The 15,377-nt window shown below is 45.8% G+C and overlaps 8 protein-coding genes across 8 annotated transcripts; 3 read left to right on the plus strand and 5 right to left on the minus strand.

The window, feature by feature from the left end:
- Positions 1-263: 263 nt before the first annotated feature.
- N7469_009838 (PBSP domain-containing protein) lies at positions 264-1,624 on the minus strand (the record flags this gene model as incomplete). The annotated part of the gene is made up of 3 exons (XM_056648743.1): positions 264-279; positions 334-414; positions 471-1,624. 3 exons carry the CDS (start codon positions 1,622-1,624, stop codon positions 264-266), a joined length of 1,251 nt encoding a protein of 416 aa, XP_056495874.1.
- Positions 1,625-3,229: 1,605 nt separating this feature from the next.
- Positions 3,230-4,165, plus strand: N7469_009839 (phosphoglycerate dehydrogenase; the record flags this gene model as incomplete). Its single annotated transcript, XM_056648744.1, has 1 exon — positions 3,230-4,165. The coding sequence occupies one exon, from the start codon at positions 3,230-3,232 to the stop codon at positions 4,163-4,165; it is 936 nt and encodes a 311-aa protein (XP_056495875.1).
- Positions 4,166-4,658: 493 nt separating this feature from the next.
- N7469_009840 (universal stress protein family domain protein) lies at positions 4,659-6,823 on the minus strand (the record flags this gene model as incomplete). The annotated part of the gene is made up of 4 exons (XM_056648745.1): positions 4,659-4,824; positions 4,885-4,946; positions 5,001-5,746; positions 5,806-6,823. 4 exons carry the CDS (start codon positions 6,821-6,823, stop codon positions 4,659-4,661), a joined length of 1,992 nt encoding a protein of 663 aa, XP_056495876.1.
- Positions 6,824-7,496: 673 nt separating this feature from the next.
- Positions 7,497-8,466, minus strand: N7469_009841 (DnaJ domain protein; the record flags this gene model as incomplete). Its single annotated transcript, XM_056648746.1, has 2 exons — positions 7,497-8,248; positions 8,316-8,466. The coding sequence occupies 2 exons, from the start codon at positions 8,464-8,466 to the stop codon at positions 7,497-7,499; spliced, it is 903 nt and encodes a 300-aa protein (XP_056495877.1).
- Positions 8,467-8,804: 338 nt separating this feature from the next.
- Positions 8,805-9,482, plus strand: N7469_009842 (putative DRAP deaminase; the record flags this gene model as incomplete). Its single annotated transcript, XM_056648747.1, has 1 exon — positions 8,805-9,482. One exon carries the CDS (start codon positions 8,805-8,807, stop codon positions 9,480-9,482), a length of 678 nt encoding a protein of 225 aa, XP_056495878.1.
- Positions 9,483-9,971: 489 nt separating this feature from the next.
- N7469_009843 (OB-fold domain-containing protein) lies at positions 9,972-11,084 on the plus strand (the record flags this gene model as incomplete). The annotated part of the gene is made up of 2 exons (XM_056648748.1): positions 9,972-10,104; positions 10,333-11,084. 2 exons carry the CDS (start codon positions 9,972-9,974, stop codon positions 11,082-11,084), a joined length of 885 nt encoding a protein of 294 aa, XP_056495879.1.
- A 349-nt stretch (positions 11,085-11,433) lies between these two features.
- Positions 11,434-13,478, minus strand: N7469_009844 (uncharacterized protein; the record flags this gene model as incomplete). Its single annotated transcript, XM_056648749.1, has 3 exons — positions 11,434-12,482; positions 12,540-12,642; positions 12,705-13,478. 3 exons carry the CDS (start codon positions 13,476-13,478, stop codon positions 11,434-11,436), a joined length of 1,926 nt encoding a protein of 641 aa, XP_056495880.1.
- A 1,431-nt stretch (positions 13,479-14,909) lies between these two features.
- N7469_009845 (uncharacterized protein) lies at positions 14,910-15,377 on the minus strand (the record flags this gene model as incomplete). The annotated part of the gene is made up of 1 exon (XM_056648750.1): positions 14,910-15,377. One exon carries the CDS (start codon positions 15,375-15,377, stop codon positions 14,910-14,912), a length of 468 nt encoding a protein of 155 aa, XP_056495881.1.

Below are 15,377 nucleotides of genomic sequence, written 5' to 3' on the forward strand. Positions count from 1 at the left end.
TAGGATAGCAGATCACCCAGATGATTGAGAATATAACGAATTTCAAAGAATTGAAGAGCCTCGATATTGCCGGTTTAAGTACAGCCCAGACAATGATTGGAAGCAAGCCGATATAACGCAAAAGTATATTCGATAGTCGAAGAAGCGAATATACCAGCGTGAGGACAATGCACAGGAAAAAGTTAATGACTTTTATCAACTGTCTTCCAAAGAAGTTCGGGACGGCATTAAAACCCCAGTATGCGAAGGGGAAAAAAGTAGATTTAACTCGAAGAAGAGCTACGAACCCATTCCAAATTACAAAGTATAATGCAGATTGCCAGTGTGCCATACCTGACACCATCATCCTCAGTCCATGCCATGTTCGATACCAACCAGCTGATAGTAATGATGAAGACATTGCCGCTAGTGTAACTTGACGATGAATATCATCCTGCGTCTTGTAGAGACGCATGTATAAAATACCATACGCCCGAATGGAAACAAACGAGGCTAAGAGTATGCCACAGAATGCCATGAATTGAGTCTTTGGTGAAGTAGGATGATATACAAGATACGCAAGCCGCACACCATATTTGGACTTTCTCACGACTCGGTTCCAGATGCGTGTAAGCCACCGAATCGTTTCTTGTGGAGCTTCTTTTGGCGAAATAAATGAGTACTTAATCCAATCCATGGGATGCATGTATCCTTCTCTCGTGACATAAGCACTATACTCTGTCCAGAGATCTTCTACATCGGCTCCAAAGAGGCTATTCCAGAAGTAAGATCCCCCGTCTGTAACACCATCTTTGCCCCAATAGTATTGTTTCGAGATATGCTCATTCAGTAGTGCAATCGACCCAGTTCCGTTCCTTACATTCTCAAGCCACATCAAAAAGTATGCTGTGTGCTCTTCATCGGAGTCCCAGCTCTTGGGCAGATCATATAGCAATTCCGGTGTCTTGACTCCTTTCCAGGCTATACCAGACTGAAGCGTGACAAACTTGGCAATACCTTCAATGAGTTCACGAGGAGGATTAAGATGCTCATTACCCTTCCTTTTCACGAGAAAATAATCTGGCTTTTGATATTGATAAATGTGTACGAACTCATGCGTGACAAGTTCCGTAAGTGCATGTCGTCGGACTTCTAGTGTCTGCCAAGGTAATGGATTTTCCCAACTCTCTCTAAACCAGCCAAGACTAAGATGCATCGTCCTCTTGAGCGGATCAATAGAATTTGGTGATTCAACCATGCTCACAGCAATATTGATTGGTTCGAAACGATAGTCTGAAACAACAATGGATATACATTCAACATCTGGGATCGAGAATACTCGATTCTCAACTGCATTCGAGGGAGATGACCAGAGAGAAACTAGACCAGAAGCCAGTGAGCGGAGGATACCCTCATTACGTGAGGAACTGTCGATGGGTTTGTAGAGTTGTTTGATTGTGGTTTGTAGGGCTATCGGGACGACACTGCCGATTTCGTGCAGGATAGCACTACTCGCAACGGGGTCTGATTCTGATGAATGAGGTCGGCGTTGTTCAACGCGAATGTTCAGGAGTGAGCCAGAGCCATCAGTAGTAATAGGTTTGGGGAGATCGAATGTTAAAAGCCAATCTCTGTCGAAGTTCATCGTACTTTTGATTTGAGGACTAATGTCGGATATCGTTTCAGGTACCTCTGTCCACTGATGAAGGTCTACTTTCCATGCACCTCTAGCTAACGAGCAGCATAGAAGCAACACAGTCAAGTACCATAGTACCATATTGCTAGTATTAGTCGCGGTCATCCTATAACTTGAAGTGATGATACTTGTATTTCATAGACAATATCATTGAAGTCGACGAGTGCTGGGTATGTAAGCTCTATATTGAGAATGTAGCGCGATTCAACTGATATCTAAGGTAGTCAAAAAGACCCAGGAAGGTACTCGAGTGCGACTGAATGGAAGTTGACACTTATAATGGCAACAGTATTCTTTGTCTTCGTCCCAAGTCAAAATGTGACTCCATGAAAGAGAATTATAGGTTTTGAGCAGGGAGATGAATGAGCAGACAAAGACTGAGGCCTCGATATTCCATTGAAATCTTCTTTTCGACTCTATTTCCTTTGATGAACCTTGAAGACAGAAAAGAGGTCTGGGACTCATGCCTTAAGTTAGAATCCTGTCAAAGATGATACTTGATCTGACACCTGAGGTAGGGCTTCCAAATGTGCCAGAATACAAAAGATACAAGGCTTCCAAGGTTGAAGATTAAGATTATCATAGTGTATAGTGTGTTCGTGGAGATTATTTATAGAACAATCTCATTTCGAATGTCGTTTGTGCTGCCCATAGTGGTCCGCTCGTATCATACCCCCCCTAGTAGTGGTAAACTCCATTATTAATGTCTTTGACCTACCTACTGACTATCACCTAGATACATGAGCTTTTTCAGCCCCACATTAGATGATCATGATAGAGTATCTGATGAGATTGTGAAGATCTCGCGCTGGTTGTATTAGTAGTATCACTAGTATTAGGCCTTGCAGATAAATCGCTTGTACTCCAGCACTGTCGTGGAGGTACAGGCATAGACACAAGTGTTCTATATTCGTACCAGGCCATTTTCTTTCGTCGTGATATTCATTGTGCTTAGACTTCCTGTAAATAGGCCAATGAATGACCTAGTATCGGGTCTTTTTGGCATTGGTAGTCATCCTAAATAGCATTACGATCCGAACAAAGAATACCATAAATCAGACCTAGCTGATGTTGAGGCACGAGATAGAACTGAAACTTGTTCCTTTTTCAATGGTAGTACTCCATATATCGAACCTCGTTATGGTAACTAAGCAATCTCATTAGCGTGGGGGTCTTTCAATAGCCGATGGTATCTGTATAGATTGACGATACCTCGAGTACATCGTGATGATAGTAGATCTCCCAAGTTATACACACTGTACATACCCGGTTAAATCAAAGAATCAACGGAATAAATTGCTCTCACCCCATTCCCCCTTGACAATCCCACAAATACCTTATTTCCCCCTTCGGAGTCCCTCGCCGAGATGTCTCCATTTCCCGTCGGGCTTCGTCCGATCGTGTGGAGAAAAGCGGGCAATTTCCAAAATGGCGGGGAAATCCTTCAAATCATCCAATTCTCTCTCTGAACTTCTTCCTTTTGAACCATCTCTTCCACACTTCATCACCCCCTCAAACCTCAATTTAAAGAACTACGTACTACTCATTTCCAAAATGAAACTCCTCTATCCAACCTCCCTCCCCCTGGACGTCCAAGACCTCAAGGGCTTCGCTACATCCCTCTATCCCTATGATGTCAAGTCCCCAATTCCAGACGAACACATCGACGCCGATATCCTCGTAACGTGGTCTAATTCCCCCGACAACCTCAAAGATGCAGCATCACGTCTCAAAAATCTAAAATGGATCCAATCTCTCGCCGCAGGTCCAAATGACGTTCTGAGCGCAGGTTTCGACGCCTCGAAGATCACTATCACTACCGGTGTCGGATTACATGATCACCCCGTCGCCGAACACGCATTGGGTCTCCTCCTATGCGGAGCCCGTCGTTTCTTCGAAATGCGTGACTACCAACTTCAATCGAAATGGCCTGCTCATCTGGGTGGATCGTTTCCACGAAGTGACTTTACCTCGCTGCGCGGCTCGAACGTGTTGATTTGGGGATTTGGTAGTATTGCCAAAACACTTGCTCCCCATCTCACTTTACTCGGTGCTAACGTTAAGGGTATTGCTCGGAGTGCTGGAGTTCGAAATGGAGTTGAAGTTTATGGGGAGGATAAGCTGGAAGATTTACTTCCACAGACTGATGCCTTGGTTATGATTTTGCCTGGTTCTGCATCTACGCAGAATGCATTGAATGCTCAGCGATTGAAGTTATTGCCTAAGCATGCTTGGATTGTGAATGTTGGTCGGGGTGTTTCTGTTGATGAGGATGCTTTGGTTGATGCACTTGAAAAGGGAGAGGTTGCGGGTGCGGCTCTGGATGTTTTCCATACTGAACCTTTGCCTGAATCTAGTCGGTTGTGGAAGGCGCCTAATGTTGTTATCTCTCCTCATGCTGCTGGTGGAAGGCCTGAGGGATCGGCTGAGTTGATCGCGAGTAACTTGCGACGTTTCCTTGCGGAGCAACCGCTCAAGAACAAGATCTAAAATTATAGATATGACTTCCAAGTCATTGGTGGGCGGTGGAACATTGAATACTGGCATTCTGTATATAAAGGAATACAATTGGATATAGAATTTGGTTATCTCCTATCATCTTCGTTGAATGAGCAGTTCATCTTTACCAGAATACAGGTACAGTACTACGACACTCTAGCGATGAGACTATTCACGATCTCCCTGCGTAATAATTTCAGGAACTTCGGGCATAGGGAGCCAGACTTCATCTACCAGGTGTGTTCTTTAAATCAGAGCTGAGAGGATAAATATGTGCATTAACATGTATCATTTGATTTCTATCTGCAATGTAATAATCATCCGTTATTCATGAATTCGGGGTATCGAGATATGGGAGATGAGAATAACAGTCTAAGAATACCACATGGTATCCAATAATGCAAAGAGTATAGGTAATATCAGTAAGTCATGACCGAGCTGAGGACTTCATAAAGGTCACACAAGACCATTAGACTAGACTAATCTAGTCAACCTTTGCCTGTACAAGACTCTTTGGTGCTCGAAGGTTGTTGGAAAGATGGACGGCGTTTCTGCCTTTAGCAGAGATGCGCTTAAGCTTGCGACGTGCAACCATAACAGGAACGGACGAATGTTGAAGTAAATAGTTGGAAAAAGAACCCAAAAGCACTCTTAAAGTTAATTGTCAGCTCTATCCAGTTGATATTTTGTTCAGGAAACAAAACACTTACCCTTTCAAAGCACTTTGACCACGAGCACCAACTATCACCATAGTAGGCTCAAGCTCATCAATCTGATGGTAGTATTAGCTTGGTTGATAGCAAGGATTTCTTAAGCAGGCACTCACGGCTTCGGTGATCATAAGTTTCGGACTCTTGCAATGGATTACCTCCACAGCAATGCGAACCTGAAGAAGAGTTTTGCGCAAAAGTTTCACACATGTCTGTGAGACTGCTTCAACAGCCCTGACGCGCTCTGTTTCCGCGAGCGAAGAAACCCGAGAATCAACAGATCCAGCTTTACTAGCTGTGCCGGGGCCAAGTCGGCCAAGGATGGTGCGAGAGCCAGAGCCGGAGTTCTGAGAAGCCTCTTTGGTCTGGGAGCCCACAACAACCGAGGCATCTTGCATGGCTTTACCACCTTCGCCAACCTGGACAGAGGACGGATTCGCATCCTCGTGTATGGTATAAATGGCGTACATCGTATCTCCCTCTCGAAGAACAGTACCGATAGTCCATTCCAAAGCATATACTGATTCTTCACTCAGGTCAGTCGCAACGAGATATTTGCGTTGGCGGCGACGTCCGCCGTCGGCTTCTTCCTGTAAGCTAGCGTAGTTTCCTCGAACAATGGTTCGAATGGATCTGTTGGGGACGCGGTTGTCAATGGCGGACATGGAAATGCTCAAACTCTGCGCACGATGAACATCCTCTTTTTCTGCCTCGTCTTCTGAGCCATAAGGCGTGCCGGCGGCCGACTGCGTGTATGGAGTCGGAATATCATAGCTAGTTCGAGGATGTATGACGGTTTTGAGGGCAGACTTCTTGGGCTTCTTATCCATGGATGGTATATTATGTTTGTTAATAGGTTTTGCTGACGCATTGATTAGCACTCGTTTTAGTCTCCGCCAAATGGTATCCTTGAGCACTCACATTCTTCTGAGGATTGGGCCTTGTCATCTCTGGCTTTCTCGAAATCACTTGGGGTGATTCTGGTAATATCAGAGCCCTTTTTCTTGCGACCACGTCTCGCCATCTGTTCATCATCACTCGACGACTCATCGCCGTCATCCTCACTGCTTTCAATAATGTTCTTATCACGATCAAATACATCTTTGGCTAAACGCTCGCCAGTATCCTGATGCTCCGCTGGTTTCACATATCCTGGAAGACCACCTAATTGTTTGTTATTAGGCAGAGCTTCATCCGATTGGTTATGAGCATCCTGCATTCTAATCGCCCTCCCTTTCTCCGTATCTGCTACCGTTGGTTTTGGTGCGGAATCGAGTTGACGCGTGCCTGGCGAAACGGACCGACTGAATTGTGAAGTAGACGAGAGCGACCTAGAATCAAGGGATGTGCCACGTCGACTCGATCCTCGACTGGAGTCTCTGCCACGAGAAAAGCTCCGCGGGAACAGTCTGGACTCCAATCCTGACATCATTGCTGCCATACCCTTTCGACTTTGTGACTTGTCTCGCTTCTTCGAAGTCTCTGGCTCTGAAGAGAGCGATAGATCTGATTTCGAGGCATCCTCGGCTCTTTCCACATGTGCTGCCGACGAATCTCGGGTTGTCTCTCTTGAAAACTGGTCTGATGATCTGCGAGGCCGGCCATCAGTATTATTTGTCGACCGCTCCGGGGAGCTCGGAGCAGACGCCATGGCGAGAGATATATTTCGTAAAGGCGAGGATTTTAAGGGTCCAACCGAGTTGCGATTTGATCTTCCTCGAGATGACGAAGAAACCCCGCCAACAACAGTGCCCGCACTCCTTGCAGACTGCGGGGTGCTCAGTAGACTCTGGACTGTACGGCCAATACCCTGAGATATGGTATCTTGAGCAGTTGTCAGCAGCAATGGTAGAACGGTGCTATCTGCTAAAGACTTTGAATATTCCTGTGAAGAAGTTTGAGGAAGTTTGGGGGAGATGCGACCAGTGTGGTACGACATCGCGTGCGGTGCCGTCTCCGGCGGGTTTGGCTTGCGGTGGAGAATTGAAGGGGATTGAACCAACGAGGAAGCTGGATTGTGCTGGCATGTGGATCTTGATCGACCACCTTATGACGATAGGCCCGCAGTGTAGGAGAAGCTCTAGCTGATTGTAGCTAATTAACAGAGTTGCAGGATTAGCATTTAGGAAGGGTTTCCAGAAGATATGCGCTTGTGAAAGGATAGCCTTGCAGCTAGTTGGGATCAGAATTGAGGGGAATGAATAGGTCAGTTATTTGAAGAATGAAAGAATAACTTACAATGATGAAGAGTTGTATGGGCAAATCCTGAAGTTGCAGAGAGAAAAGACGAGAGAAATAAGAGAGAAGATGGAGGAAACCCCCAAGAGGAGGCTTGGACTTGCCCTAATTTCAAGCAAGGCGTGGAAGGGAGAAGATTGGGTTGACACTTCACAGCACGAGAATGCATTGTTTACTATCATTTGTATGACATTGATGACCATAGATAGTTCGAAATATGTAGAACTGTACTTTAGAAAACAAATAAATAGAGAAAATAAGATAGTATCCTCTCAATGTACTAGTAGATGAAAAAAAAAAACTCCCAGCCCTAACCCTATACAACAAAAACGCTCAATGAGAAAACGAACGCAACCCCATCAACAATCAAGCAATCAAGCCTTGGGCTTCTTATTCTTTGGCTTCGACTTCGCATCTTTCGATTTGCGAGCCCCAACAGCAGCAAACGCCTCCTCAGATGGTTCATCAGGTGGTCCACGCTTCTTACCATTTGGCTGCGCATACTTCTCCTCAAGATGTGCAAGGAATCCCTGACCCCGTTGTTGTTGTCGCTTGCTAATTAAAGCTAATAAATCATCTTCACCCCCAGTCGAGCTCTTAGACGCACTCGCCGCCTTCTTCTTCTTATCGTTCTCCAACTCCTTCGACAGTTTCTCCGCTTCCTTAGCTTCCTTCTTCGCCCGCTTGACTCGTCGCTCACGCTTCTCTTCCGTCTCTTCGCTGTACTGATCATATTTCTCAACTTCGCCAGAAGAAATTGCCTCGTCGATGATGGCTCGGAAACGCTCATCATCATCTAACACGTTGGAGAGCATCACCGACTCGTAAATCCCATCCATATCACCTTCATTTGTCTCATATGCCTCCAAGAGATCTTTCTTCTCCTCATCGGAACCTTGATATTTCTTTTGAAAGTCGGAGACGGCGCGCGTGTCGAGCATGGCAGAGAGTTGCTCGCGGTAAAAATCCAACCAGTCAAAGTCCCCATCTTCTCCAAGGATCTCTTCTGTGTTGCCGGTACGATCATACATGTTCCGACGCCGTTGGTCGGAGAGGACGGCGTAGGCAAGGGCGATTTTTTGGAATTTGGCATTTGCTTCTTCGCGCGCATCTTCGCTAACCTTGTCTATACTTCATGGTTAGTATGTCTATGGCGTTCATTTGGTTTAGCAATTGAAATAAGAAGAGCTGACCTGGGTGGTTTCTCAAGGCATTCTTCTTGTATGCAGTTTTGATTGCTTCTGGTGTTGCCGTGGACTCGACGCCGAGTATCTGGTAGAGATCTTCCTCGACTGCAGGTGGTTGCTCCTCGGTGATCTTTTCAGACTTGGATCCTTTAGCCATTGTAAATCTTGCGTACTCAATCCAGAGCAAATTCGAGTAAAATTGTATAGATTTGTAAAGTTCGTGCAACAAGGTAGATTTCTCGGCGCGTTCAATCGCGCTTTTCCGACGCGCCGACAATTCCGTCATTTGCTGCAGACCGCTTTCAAGCCTGACATCACATCCAAGCTTGTTCTCTTTTTCTCTTTTCTTTTGTGTTTAAATTGACATTATCCATAGTGAGAAAATCATTTACTCGGTTTTCTCAAGGGGATTTGATCTTCTTCAAAACGACACTCGAAAGCAATTGGCACATTGATCTGAAACAAATCGATCAATTTACTTTTCAACCCCTCACCATGACGAATACCTCCTCTCACACTGCCTACATGCAGAAATGCATCTCTCTCGCAGAAAAGTCCCCTCCACGACCGACCAATTTCAGGGTTGGTGCAATTCTTCTCTCAAGAAAAGACAATGACCCGACCTACTCCGATGACCGCATCCTTTCAACAGGTTATACCATGGAACTAGCAGGAAACACACACGCCGAGCAGTGCTGCTTCGCAAACTATGCATCTGTACACGGGGTTGCTGAAGACCAAGTGGCCGAGGTACTACCCATCGAGTCAGGTCGAAAACTCATCATGTATGTGACAATGGAGCCTTGTGGAAAGCGATTATCGGGAAATGCACCCTGCGTGCAGCGGATTACGAGGACCAGAGATGGGGGGCGAGACGGGATTCAAAAGGTTTATTTTGGCGTGAAGGAGCCTGGGACTTTTGTCGGTGAGTCTGAAGGCTGTAAGATGCTTTCGGCGGCGGGGATTGAGTGGGAGCATGTTTCCGGTCTTGAAAGGGAGATTTTGAGTGTTGCTGTGGCGGGTCATGAGAATGCGGAGGAGGAAATTAAGTCTGCGTTGGCGCCAAAGGAAACTAATGTCGATGATATTAGTGAAGAGGAGAGGCAGAGACAGGCGCAAATACCTCGCAATCCGAAGAAGAGGATGATGGAGGGCAATACGATTATCTATTGAAATCAACGAATGTAAAGTAAATGACTGAATGAGTTGTCCGATGGTTGACTCCTGGTATTTCAAGGTGGCGTATGCAGTGAGACTCTTAAAAAATACAGTTAGGTCCATCGAGATCATTTGTGTGTCTTCATGTCTGTCTCATATCATTGTTTAGATCCAGCCTAAAAACCATCATGTAGTTACTCGAATAGTATAGCGCACAGGTTCTGTACTACCAAAGATTCTTATCTTTACATTCAATTCCAACCCTTCAATACATAGTGATATAAAATTCAATGACAATCATAACCTCAAAAACGAGCATCTCATCCAAATTCGATAATGCCATCCAAAACAAGTCAGTCATTTCTGCAGTACAAAACAATCGCATTGAGGGCATTCCACGTGACCCGCTCCACTTCCTTGCAACATCAACTCAACTCCTCAACATATCAACCGACAAGCAGCTTGCAGCAACATCAATTTCCCCTCCAACGAAAAAATGACCTTATGGAGAACCCCAATGATGCGGGCCTTATTTTCTACCCCGCATACTGCTTCAAGGCATCACCGACACATTTCGCCTGGGTGAAAATGGCCCTGGCAGATGTACACAGGCTTCAGAGACGAAAAGGTTTTGAGGGTGAGTTTTATTTCTTTCATCTTGTAGATGCACGATCTCTTTCAGTACAAAATATCATTTTGTCTCCATTCCGGATGACTGAATGGACGAGACTTCATTCATCCTTTCCTCCCTATTTTTTAGATCAGTCTCAAGACGATATCTCCACTCCATATCCAATCCATCAAATTCAAAAGAGAAATAGACAAAATTCGAGCACGCATTGAATTAAAACTAACATAATCTCAGGCCAAAATGTCTTCTTCTACAAAAACCATCCCATCACATTCATCAGCGTGGTAGGCGTGATAGTAGCCAGAACAGAAATCACTCGTCGGACAATCCTCACAATAGACGATGGCAGCGAAGCCACACTACATGTGATAGTCTTACAAGCTGAACCCAAAGAGAAAAATCCAACAGATACAACCTTTGCTCCATCCTCAAAATCACTATCAACAGGGCCATCATCAAATGTCACCGATATCTCGACCGAGATACCAGAAACACCATCTCTAAACGAGACAATTCACGTATCTGCAACAGATCGAACCATAATCAACATCTCATCTCTTCAACCAGGAACAATGATAAAAGTTAAAGGAACAGTAAATTCCTTTCGATCAACAATGCAAATGAATCTAGAGCGATTCTCCATAATTCACGACACGAACGCAGAAATGCAATTCATCGATGAAAGATTACGATTTCTCGTGGATGTTCTTTCTATACCATGGGTCTTGACAGATGAGGAGGTTGATGCTTTGAGGATTAGGGCTTTGAAGGATGATTTTGATCTTGATGAGGAGAGAAAAAGGGCTGAGAAGAGGGGGAAGAGGAGGCTTGAAATGGAGGAGAGGGATCAAAGGTATATTCAAAGGAAATATGAGAAGGAGGAGAGGAAGAGGGCGAAGGTTGCGGGAATTTGTAAGGAGGATGGGGTTAAGATTATGCGTGATATTCGGAAGAGGAGGGATTTTTCTTCTGGATTTGTTGGTTGACATCATGATTGGGATCGAGGAAGTATCATTAATGAATATCGATATTGGAATGTATCTATCTGATTCCAATACACTCTATTTTGGAAAGTGAATAAATAGGTATTGGGTTTTGTATGAGATGTGTATGATTTTCGAAAAGGGAGAAGCTATATGAGACGGCTTTTGTTGTATTAAGAAATGCCATCGAAAGAAAGTATTAACATGGGACATCGTCATTCATTTCATCACAAACCCTAGAAACAGGGTATCTCCATGACATGCGAAACGCCTAGCTAAAGAAACAAACGAGAAACACCTCACAACCAAGAAAAAGTGTCAATTAAACCGAATACCACCCAATTCAAGCACATTAGTGGTAATACTTGTTATAATCATGTACCGGTCCACCACCATGTCCTCCTAACATTCCACGATAATAATCCTCGCCATTGGTACTACCAGCACCGCTGCGACCACTGCGACTAGGTAAATGATCCTTGAACCGACGACTATCGTCACTATCGGGGAGAATAGAAGTTGGTGACTCCGTATAAAGATCTGCAGCAGATATACCCTCATATCTAGGTGCAGCTTCCCGACTATGCAAATCACTCTCCGAGTGTCGATAGTCGCCGGGACGTGAATTCATACCTCGAGATGAACTACGAGATCCACGTGAGAAGCGTCGAGAAGCAGGTCCAGAACCAGTTCGAGCATATCGAGAATCGCGGTCGAACTTTTCTGCAGTTCGATGTTGTGAACTTGTACTCGTGCTATCTGCCGGTCTAGACGTTGAAAATGAACCAGTAGAGGTTCGAGAATGGCTAGCTCCAGACCCGTTATATTGCTTTCCACCTCCAGGTTGAGCTGAATATGGCTTTCTCTCACGCTCAATTGAGACTGACGGGGTGGTTTGGTCTTTCTCGTCGTCATCGTCGTCAATTATAGCCGATGATACAGAAGCAGGTGGAGGGCGCCCTCTTTCATATGATCTAGCTCGGCCTGAAGATGAAATCCCGGGCTCTGGAGACCTCTTCGCAGTCGTGGGTCGTGATTCGCGTTCATCGGTGATTCGAGGTAAATCCACTCCGCAATGCTTCATGATATACTCCTCCGTCTCCTCTCTCAATTGGATATCACCAGTTTCTGGGAAAAGTCGGCGCGGGATCTCTTTTGGAAACCGCTCTTTCTTGTCATCCGGATTGCTGATCGGCATATTGAGTACAGCCTTTTGTAAACGCTCGTATTCGCGATCCGGATGGGCCAGAATCATTACGGTAGCCCATTTCTCGAAACCTTTAGGAGTTAATCCTGGGATATCAGGCCGCTCTTGGAGATCTTCTGGCTGGACGAGATGATGCTGCACTTTGAGATCACGAAAGAGTCTTGAGATTGAGGAGGTGCGGTCATCAAAAATATCTGTTAATATCAGTTAGACTTGCGTCCCTGTCTAGCTCGATTCGAAAATAAACAAACCTTTCCAGGGATATTGGTCCAAAGAAACATTAGCATCCGCATAGAATTTCTGCATCTTGTCCGGGGTAATGACCAGCGTATTACCGGGTGGGTAATCTTCAATCTATTCGCCAATGTTAGAACCAGACCTATATTTTTACCGGATAAAGTCCTATCAAAACATACCAAGTGCATCGCAATTCCACGCAAGAACTGACTCAATCTCTTCGTGGGCTTGCCATCCTCAAAGAGCTTCCCCCAAATTCTCTCTAGCGTTGTCATCTCCATCGCTGTGGTATCCCGCTCTGGAGGCCTAGGACGAGCCTCCCCACGCTGGCTTCCCTGGCTCGACATCGACTCACGTCGACGAGAAGATGTCTCAGCAGTCTGGTGCGGCGGGAAGTCACTAGAAGAAGCAGAAGGAGGCACATATGGCTGTGTATCATAGCTCTTCGACATGGGATCGACAAACGGCACCGACCCGCTTCTCTGCGAAGCAATCGGTGGAGACTCGGAGTGTGGTCGGGGAGCTACATCTGCGGCTATGTAGGGAGGTTGGAGGGATTGTGATCGAGCAGGAGGTGGACCTGATGATCCTGGGAGATTGTTGGTATTATCCAAGCCATTTGCTTTGAGCTGCTGGATCACGGTTGCTGTGATCTGCTGCAAAACATCTGGAGACAAGTAGGACGTGGATTCTGAGCTATTCACCGCCGAACTGACTGCATCGTGGAAATGACCGGACTGAGTGCTTTCCGGACGAGGAGGCGCTGGGTATGGCTCCATGTTTTGGGTAGAGGAAGTGGATGGAGGCATCTGTGGTTGGGGCATATTCAGATGATCTGTTTCATGGCGAGAGGGATATGGAGGATTTGGTGGACCGTAGGGATCATTCTGATCAGAGGTCATATTGCCCGTCTGGTAAGGATTGGGCGTCGAGCGATACCCATTGTAAGCCATCACGACCAAGGGTACGAGACGAGCCGTGGGGTCTTAGTAATTTCTTTTTTTTCTCTATATCGGTACTATGGCTTCTAGCCCTAGATACCAGAGAATCGAGCCAAGCAGATGGCAGAGAACCAAGGAGAAAGGAACCAGAAAGACAAATTTGGAGGGGAAAGTCGCAAAAAGGCAGAGAAATTCGGGGGCGATGGAGGGGCTGTGGGGAACAAAACAGTGGCGATCTCAAACATCGCTGCGTCAGTGGGTGCAACCGTTGGATTTTACTAATCTACTGTACAATATTTAACTACTTTACATAGTACAGAGTACCCAAGACTGGGATCTTTCAAGGAGAATCAAAATTCGACGTCACAAGCCCTTGATGTGGCGCATTTAATATATTCAGTGCCACCCATGCTGAGGTTGTCATATTGTCTAACTGGCGTAGCGTCATGATCGGCAATATTTAATCTAAATACTCGCGGCTTCAACGAGATGCCTGCGTCGATGAGGAAGATCCTCACCTATCAACGCGACCGGAGGCAAGTTTCATCTTTGGCACAGATCGCTAGAAGCTGCATTCGGCTGCAAATCCGACAGTTGATGCTGCGTGTCCGGCTAGTGCGACCATCAAAGGCGAATGACCAGAAGGATTGGAAGACTGCAAAACTGCAGGTGGCATCATCTGACATGAAATGAGCGAATAGGGATACAGTCGAATGGGCGTATGCAAGAACCTACTAGTAACTTACTACTGGTAGAACTAGCGAAGACTTTTGGTCCTTCAATTCATCAAATAATTGTTTGATTTATCGTGTGGGACCTGAACTAGTGTCAGTCATTTCCTAATTATAGTTCATGGGGGGCGAATTTCGTATACTCACTTTAAGACAGGCGGTTCTGTTCAAATTCATGCTAGGCTAAGACATATCACTAGCGCGCACCCGAATGGAAGAAAAAGACAGAATTAACAGCGAGCCCGACCTGGTAAAGATGAATAGATCATCAACAGTCTCAATTTGAGTGGATCGGATGTTTTGCTGGAACGTGGGGATCGGAGCCACTGATGTCATGTCCATGGTTCCCCTGGTTCTGACCCAGGGATACAAGGTCCAACGCAGATCGATAAAAGAAAATACTGGATTGAAGTCATCTTGTGCACGAAGTGATAATGGGGGAGCACAGGGAACAAGCAAAGTACCAGGGCTTGATAAGCAAAAAGCAAGAGGCTGAAGAAAAGTTGCACTTCAATCCATTCTTCTTTCTTTCGGCCTGAGCAGGCTAATCCTGTCGAGGCCAGGGTCGATGACGATTAGGCTGATTTGCGTAGGAAAACATTAGCAAGTTCAACACGAACAGAAATCCAGTAAGCTTAAGACACTGTCACTCACTCGAACTTTCGACCATCCGGTTCGACTTTTCTCCGCCGGAGGAACAGTAGTATCATCATCAGAACCATACTCGTTCAACAGAAACCCATCGGTCGAGATAAGAGTAGAGCTCATTCTGGATTCCTTCAAAAGAACGATAGTTCATTAGCATGGTAGGAGCCAGGGAGGATCCTATGGGGCCACCTCTTACAGTCTCATCATCACCCGCTGTCTTTGTCGGTTTAGATGCTGTAGCTGTATCTGTAGCTGCAGCCCGGTTGGAAGCACTGTCGTCTGGTGGCTTAGCTGAAGACTGGGAGGATTCAGCCTCTTGATCCTTGCTATCATGATATAGGAGGCGACGTCGGGGGAGTCTCGGTGGAGGGAGAGATGCATTATCATCGTTATCTTCATCCACAGCGCCGAGGAGTCGGCGTTGAACCGGAACAGGAGCTCCTTCAAGGGTATGACCTGTCCGTAAATGATCATCCCATCGTTGTAAACTTTTCTGTTTGCTACGTGTCTCGAATTCGTGATCGCTGTTCAT

The sequence above is a fragment of the Penicillium citrinum genome (genome assembly GCF_028827155.1).
Source record: "Penicillium citrinum strain IBT 23319 chromosome Unknown utg000009l:1.0-4274883.0:1.0-4276374.0, whole genome shotgun sequence".
In the NCBI taxonomy this organism is placed as follows: Eukaryota; Fungi; Ascomycota; class Eurotiomycetes; order Eurotiales; family Aspergillaceae; genus Penicillium; species Penicillium citrinum.